This window comes from Corella eumyota, chromosome 2, assembly GCF_963082875.1.
Source record: "Corella eumyota chromosome 2, kaCorEumy4.1, whole genome shotgun sequence".
Classification (NCBI taxonomy): Eukaryota; Metazoa; Chordata; class Ascidiacea; order Phlebobranchia; family Corellidae; genus Corella; species Corella eumyota.
The window spans coordinates 13,799,307-13,807,156 of record NC_137491.1 but is presented as its reverse complement, the minus strand read 5'-3'; the positions used below and the strand labels follow the sequence as shown (position 1 = coordinate 13,807,156).

The window sequence follows — 7,850 nt, the reverse complement described above, 5'->3', positions numbered from 1 at the left end:
AGGATGGTGAGGCTGGTAAGGATGTTGAAGATGGTGAGTATGCTGAGGATGATGAGGATGACGAAGGTGATGAACATGTTGTGGATGTTGAGGATGATGAGGATGATGAGGATGAAGAGGATGGTGAAAATGGTGAGGATGATAAGAATGGTGAAGATGGTGAGGATGTTGGGGATGATGAGGATGATAAGGATGATGAGGATGATGAGGATGATGAGTATGAAGGGGATAGAGCGGATGGAGAGGATAGTAAGGATGGTGAAGTTGGTGGGGATGTTGGGGATGGTGAGGTTGGTGAGAAAGATAAGGATGGTGGGAATGAAAGTCAGAATGGTGTGGATGGTGAAGATGGTGGGATGGTGAGGATAATAAGGATGTTGAGGATGGTGAAGATGGTGAGGATGTTGAAGATGATGAGGATAATAAGGATAATGAGGATGATAAGGATAGTAAGGATGGAAAAGCTGGAGAGGATGGAGAAGATTGAAAGGATAGTGAGGATGGTTAGGATAGTGAAGATGATGAGGTGGATAAGGATGATGAGGATGATGAGGATGATGAGGATAATGAGGATGATGAGGATAATGAGGATGATGAGGATGATGAGGATGATGAGGATGGTAAGGATAGTGAGGATGTTAAGGATGGTGAGAATAGTGAGGATGGTGAGGATGTTAAGAATGGTGAGGATGGTGAAGATGGTGATCATGGTGAGGATGGTGAGGATGATGAGGATGTTGAGGATGATGAGAATATTGAGGATGATAAAGATGGTGAGGATGATGAGTATGATGAAGATGATGAGGATGGTGAAGATGGTGAGGATGGTGAGGATGGTGAGGATGGTGAGAATGGTGAAGATGGTGAGAATGTTGAGGATGGTGAAGATGGTGGGAATGGTGAAGATGGTGAGGATGGTACAGATGGTTAGGATGATGAAGATGGTGAAGATGGTTAAGATGGTGATAATGGTGATAATGTTGAGGATGGTGAGGATGATGAGGATGGTGTGGATAGTGAGGATGGTTAGGTTGGTGAGGAAGATAAGGATGGTGAGGATGGTGAGGATGATGAGGATGGTGAGGATGATGAGAATGGTGAGGATGGTAAGGATGGTGAGGATGGTGAAGATGGTGAGGATGGTGAGGATGATGAGGATGATGAGGATAGTAAGAATGGAAAGGCTGGAGAGGATGGAAAGGATGGTGAGGATGGTGAGGATGATGAAGATAATAAGGATGATGAGGATGATGAGAATGATAAGGATGATGAAGATGATAAGGATGATGGGGATGTTAAGGATAGTAAGGATGGTGAGGATGGTGAGAATGGTGAGAATGGGGAGGGTGGTAAGGATGGTGAGGATGGTGAAGTTGGTGATAATGATGAGGATGATGAGGATGGTGAGGATGATGAGGATGTTGAGGATGATGAGGATTATGAGGATGATTAGGATGACGAGTATGATGAGTATGATGAGGATGATGAGTATGATGAGGATGATGAGGATAGTGAGGATAGTGAGAATAGTGAGGATGGTGAGGATAGTGAGGATGGTGAGGATGGTGGGGATGGTGAAGATGGTGATTGTGGTGAAGATGGTGAGGATGCTGAAGATGGTAAGGATGGTGTGGATGGTGAGGATGGTGTGGATGGTGAGGATGGTGAGAATGGTGAGGATGTTGAGGATGATGAGGATGATGAGGATGATAAAGATGATAAGGATTTTGAGGATGGTAAAGATGGTGAGGATGTTGAGGATGATGAAGATGATGAGGATCATAAGGATAATGAGGATAATGAGGATGGAAATGCTAGAGAGGATGGAGAAGATGGAGAGGATGGTGAGGATGGTGAGGATAGTGAGGATGATGAGGATGATGAAAACGATGTGGATGATGAGGATGATGAGGATGATGAGGATGGTGAGGATGGTGAGAATAGTGAGGATGGTAAGGATGATGAGAATGTTGAGGATGGTGTGGATGGTAAGGATGGTGAGGATTTTGAAGATGGTGAAGATGGTGAGGATGGTCTGGATGGTGAGAATGGTGAGGATGGTGAGGATGGTGAGGATGGTGAGGATGGTCTGAATGGTGAGGATGGTTAGAATGGTAATGATGGTGAGGATGATGAGGATGGTGAGGATGTTAAGGATGGTGAAGCTAGTAAGGATGTTGAAGATGGTGAGGATGGTGAGGATGATGATGATGATGAGTGTGATGAGGATGTTGTGGATGTTGAGGATGATAAGAATGATGAGGATGATGAGGATGATGAGGATAGAGAGGATGGTGAGGATGATAAGGATGGTGAAGATGGTGAGGATGTTGAGGATGATGAGTATGATGAGGATGATGAGGATGATGAGGATGATAAGGATAATGAGGATGAAAGGGATAGAGCGAATGGAGAGGATGGTGAGGATGGTGAGAATGGTGTAGATGGTGGGGATGTTGAGGATGATGAGAATAGTGAGGATTGTGAGAATGGTGAGGATGGTAGGAATGGTGAAGATGGTGATTGTGGTGAGGATGGTGAGGATGCTGAGGATAGTGAGGATGGTTAGGATGTTGAGGATGGTGAGGATGATGAGGATGGTGATGATGATGAGGATGATGAGGATGGTAAGGATAGTCAGGATGGTAAGGATGGGGAGAATGGTGAGGATGGTGAAGATGGTAAGGATGGTGAGTATGGTGAGGTTGGTGAGGATGATGGGGATGTTGAGGATGGTGTGGTTGGTGAGGAAGATAAGCATGGTGAGGATGAAAGTGAGAATGGTGTGGATGGTGAAGATGGTGAGGATGGTGATTATAGTAAGGATGTTGAAGATGGTGAGGATGTTGATGATAATGAGGATAATGAGGATGGAAATGGTGGAGAGGATAGAGAGGATAGGGAGGATGGTGAGGATAGTGAAGATGATGAGGTGGATGAGAATGATGAGGATGATGAGGATGATGAGGATGATGAGGATGATGAAGATGATGAGGATGATGAGGATGGTAAGGATAGTGAGGATGGTAAGGATAGTGAGAATGGTGAGGATGGTGAAGATGGTAAGGATGGTGAGGATTGTGAAGATGGCGAGGATGGTGAGGATGGTCTGGATGGTGAGGATGGTGAGGATGGTGAGGATGGTGAGGATGGTGAGGATGGTGAGGATGGTCTGGATGGTGAGGATAGTGAAGAAGGTGAGGATGTTGAGGATAGTGAGGATGGTGAGGATGGTAAGGATGGTGAAGCTGGTAAGGATGTTGAAGATGGTGACGATGGTGAGGATGATGAGGATGATGAAGGTGATGAACATGTTGTGGATGTTGAGGATGATAAGGATGATGAGGATAGAGAGGATGGTGAGAATGGTGAGGATGATAAGGATGGTGAAGATGGTGAGGATGTTGGGGATGATGAGGATGATAAGGATGATGAGAATGATAAGGATGATGAGTATGAAGGGGATAGAGCGGATGGAGAGGATAGTAAGGATGGTGAAGATGGTGGGGATGTCGTGGATGGTGAGGCTGGTGAGAAAGATAAGGATGGTGGGAATGAAAGTCAGAATGATGTGGATGGTGGAGATGGTGGGATGGTGGGGATAATAAGGATGTTGAGGATGGTGAAGATGGTGAGGATGTTGAGGATGATGAGGATAATAAGGAAAATGAGGATGATAAGGATAGTGAGGATGGTTAGGATAGTGAAAATGATGAGGTGGATAAGGATGATGAAGAAGATGAGGATGATGAGAATGATGAGGATAATGAGGATGATGAGGATAATGAGGATGATGAGGATGATGAGGATGATGAGGATGATGAGGATGATGAGGATGGTAAGGATAGTGAGGATGGTAAGGATGGTGAAAATAGTGAGGATGGTGAGGATGTTAAGGATGGTGAGGATGGTGAAGATGGTGATCATGTTGAGGATGGTGAGGATGATGAGGATGTTAAGGAAGATCAGAATAATGAGGATGATAAAGATGGTGAGGATGGTGAGGATGATGAAGATAATAAGGATGATGAGGATGATGAGAATGATAAGGATGATGAGGACGATAAGGATGATGGGGATGTTAAGGATAGTGAGGATGGTGAGGATGGTGAGAATTGTGAGAATGGTAAGGGTGGTAAGGATGGTGAGGATGGTGAAGTTGGTGATAATGGTGAGGATGATGAGGATGGTGAGGATGATGAGGATGTTGAGGATGATGAGGATTATGAGGATGATTAGGATGACGAGAATGATGAGTATGATGAGAATGATGAGTATGATGAGGATGATGAGGATGGTGAGGATAGTGAGGATGGTGAGGATAGTGAGGATGGTGAGGATGGTGGGGATAGTGAAGATGGAGATTGTGGTGAAGATGGTAAGGATGCTGAAGATGATGAGGATGGTGTGGGTGGTGAGGATGGTGTGGATGGTGAGGATGGTGAGAATGGTGAGGATGTTGAGGATGATTAAGATGATGAGGATGATAAAGATGATAAGGATTTTGAGGATGGTAAAGATGGTGAGGATGTTGAGGATGATGAAGATGTTGAGGATCATGAGGATAATGAGGATAGTGAGGATGGAAATGCTAGAGAGGATGGGGAAGATGGAGAAGATGATGAGGATGGTGAGGATAGTAAGGATGATGAGGATGATGAAGACGATGTGGATGATGAGGATGATGAGGATGATGAGGATGGTGAGGATGGTGAGAATAGTGAGGATGGTAAGGATGATGAGAATGTTGAGGATGGTGTGGATGGTAAGGATGGTGAGGATTTTGAAGATGGTGAAGATGGTGAGGATGGTCTGGATGGTGAAAATGGTGAGGATGGTGAGGATGGTGAAGATGGTCTGGATGGTGAGGATGGTGAGGATGGTAATGATGGTGAGTATGATGAGGATGGTGAGGATGGTAAGGATGGTGAAGCTAGTAAGGATGTTGAAGATGGTGAGGATGGTAAAGATGATGATGATGATGAGGGTGATAAGGATGTTGTGGATGTTGAGGATGATAAGAATGATGAGGATGATAAGGATGATGAAGATAGAGAGGATGGTGAGGATGATAAAGATGGTGAAGATGGTGAGGATGTTAAGGATGATGAGGATGATGAGGATGATGAGGATGATAAGGATGATAAGGATGATGAGGATGAAGGGGATAGAGCGAATGGAGAGGATGGTGAGGATGGTGAGGATGGTGAAGATGGTGGGGATGTTGAGGATGATGAGAATAGTGAGGATTGTGAGAATGATGAGGATGGTAGGAATGGTGAAGATGGTGATTGTGGTGAGGATGGTGAGGATGCTGAGGATAGTGAGGATGGTTAGGATGGTGAGGATGGTGAGGATGGTGATGATGATGAGGATGATAAGAATGGTAAGGATAGTGAGGATGGTAAGGATGGTAAGAATGGTGAGGATGGTAAGGATGGTGAGGATGGTGAAGATGGTAATAATGGTGAGGATGATGAGGATGGTGAGGATAATGAGGATGTTGAGGATGATGAGGATTATGAGGATGATAAGGATAATGAGAATGATGAGTATGATGAGGATGATGAGCATGGTGAGGATGGTGAGGATTGTGAGGATTGTGGGGATGGTGAAGATGGTGATAATGGTGATGGTGGTGAGGTTAGTGAGGATGGTGAAGATGGTGAAGATGGTGATAGTGGTGATATTGGTGAGGTTAGTGAGGATGGTGAAGATGGTGAAGATGATTAGTATATTGAGGATGGTGAGGATGGTGAGGATGGTGAGGATGGTGAGAATGGTGAGGATGTTAAAGATGATGAGGATGATGAGGATGAAAAAGATGATGAGGATTTTGAGGATGGTGAGAATAGAGAAGTTGGACAGAATGGAGAAGATGGTAAAGATGGTGAGGATGATGAGGATGGAGTGGATGGTGGGGATGGTGAGAATGGTGAGGATGGTGAGGATGGTAAGGATGGTGAGGATAGTGAAGTTAGTGATAATATTGAGGATGATGAGGATAATGAGGATGATAAAAATGGTGTGGATGATGAGTATGATGTAGATGATAAGGATAGTGAAGATGGTGAGGATCGTGACGTTTGTGAGGATGGTGGGGATGGTGAGTATGGTGAGGATGTTGAAGATGGTAAGGATGGTAAATATGGTGAAAATGGTGAGGATAGTGAGGATGCTGAGGATGCTGAGGATGCTGAGGATGATGAGGATAGTGAGGATAGTGAAAATTGTGCGGAGGGTGAGGATGGTGAGGATGCTAAGGATGATGGGGATGGTGGAAATTGTGAGGATGGTGAGGATGGTGAGGAAGATGAGGAAAGTGAGGAGGACGGTGAAAATAGTGAGAAATGTTAGGATCGTGAGGATGGTGAGGATGGTGAGGATGGTGAGGATGGTAAGGATGGTGAGGATGGTGAAAATGGTGAGGATGTTGAGGATGATGAAGATGATGAAGATGATGAGGATGATGAGGATGATAAGGATAATGAGGATGATGAGGATGATGAGGATGGTCGGGATAGAGCGGATGGAGAGGATGGTGAGGATGGTGAGGTTGGTGAGGATGATGGGGATGTTAAAGATGATGAGGATGATGAGGATGAAAAAGGTGATGAGGATTTTGAGGATGCTGAGAATGGAGAAGTTGGAAAGAATGGAGAAGATGGTAAAGATGGTGAGGATGATGAGGATGGAGTGGATGGTGGGGATGGTGAGAATGGTGAGGATGGTGAGGATGGTAAGGATGGTAAGGATAGTGAAGTTGGTGATAATATTTAGGATGATGAGGATAATGAGGATGATAAAAATGGTGTGGATGATGAGTATGATGTAGATGATAAGGATAGTGAAGATGGTGAGGATCGTGACGATTGTGAGGATGGTGGGGATGGTGAGTATGGTGAGGATAGTGAAGATGGTAAGGATGGTGAAAATGGTGAAAATGGTGAAGATAGTGAGGATGCTGAGGATGCTGAGGATGATGAGGATAGTGAAAATTGTGCGGAGGGTGAGGATGGTGAGGATGCTAAGGATGATGGGGATGGTGGAAATTGTGAGGATGGTGAGGAAGATGAGGAATGTGAGGAGGACGGTGAAAATAGTGAGAAATGTTAGGATCGTGAGGATGGTGAGGATGGTGAGGATGGTGAGGATGGTAAGGATGGTGAGGATGGTGAAAATGGTGAGGATGTTGAGGATGATGAAGATGATGAAGATGATGAGAATGATGAGGATGATAAGGATAATGAGGATGATGAGGATGATGAGGATGGTCGGGATAGTGCGGATGGAGAGGATGGTGAGGATGGTGAGGTTGGTGAGGATGATGGGGATGTTGAGGATGGTGAGGTTGGTGAGGAAGATAAGCATGGTGAGGATGAAAGTGAGAATGGTATGGATGGTGAAGATGGTGAAGATGGTGATTATAGTAAGGATGTTGAAGATGGTGAGGATGTTGATGATAATGAGGTTAATGAGGATGGAAATGGTGGAGAGGATAGAGACGATAGGGAGGATGGTGTGGATAGTGAAGATGATGAGGTGGATGAGGATGATGGGGATGATGAGGATGATGAGGATGATGAGGATGATGAGGATGGTAAGGATAGTGAGGATGGTAAGGATGGTGAGAATGGTGAGGATGGTGAAGATGGTAAGGATAGTGAGGATTGTGAAGATGGTGAGGATGGTGAGGATGGTCTGGATGGTGAGGATGGTGAGGATGGTCTGGATGGTGAGGATAGTGAAGATGGTGAGGATGGTGAGGATGGTGAGGATGGTAAGGATGGTGAGGCTGGTAAGGATGTTGAAGATGGTGAGAATGGTGAGGATGATGAGGATAATGAAGG

The 7,850-nt window shown here is 45.0% G+C and overlaps 1 protein-coding gene across 1 annotated transcript; it reads right to left on the bottom strand.

Moving 5' to 3' along the window:
* Positions 1-6,446: 6,446 nt before the first annotated feature.
* Positions 6,447-7,622, bottom strand: LOC145742473 (uncharacterized; the record flags this gene model as incomplete). Its single annotated transcript, XM_082560250.1, has 2 exons — positions 6,447-6,530; positions 7,554-7,622. Coding segments are annotated over 2 exons (153 nt in total), but the record flags the coding sequence as incomplete, so codon positions are not given.
* Between the last annotated feature and the right edge of the window lie 228 nt (positions 7,623-7,850).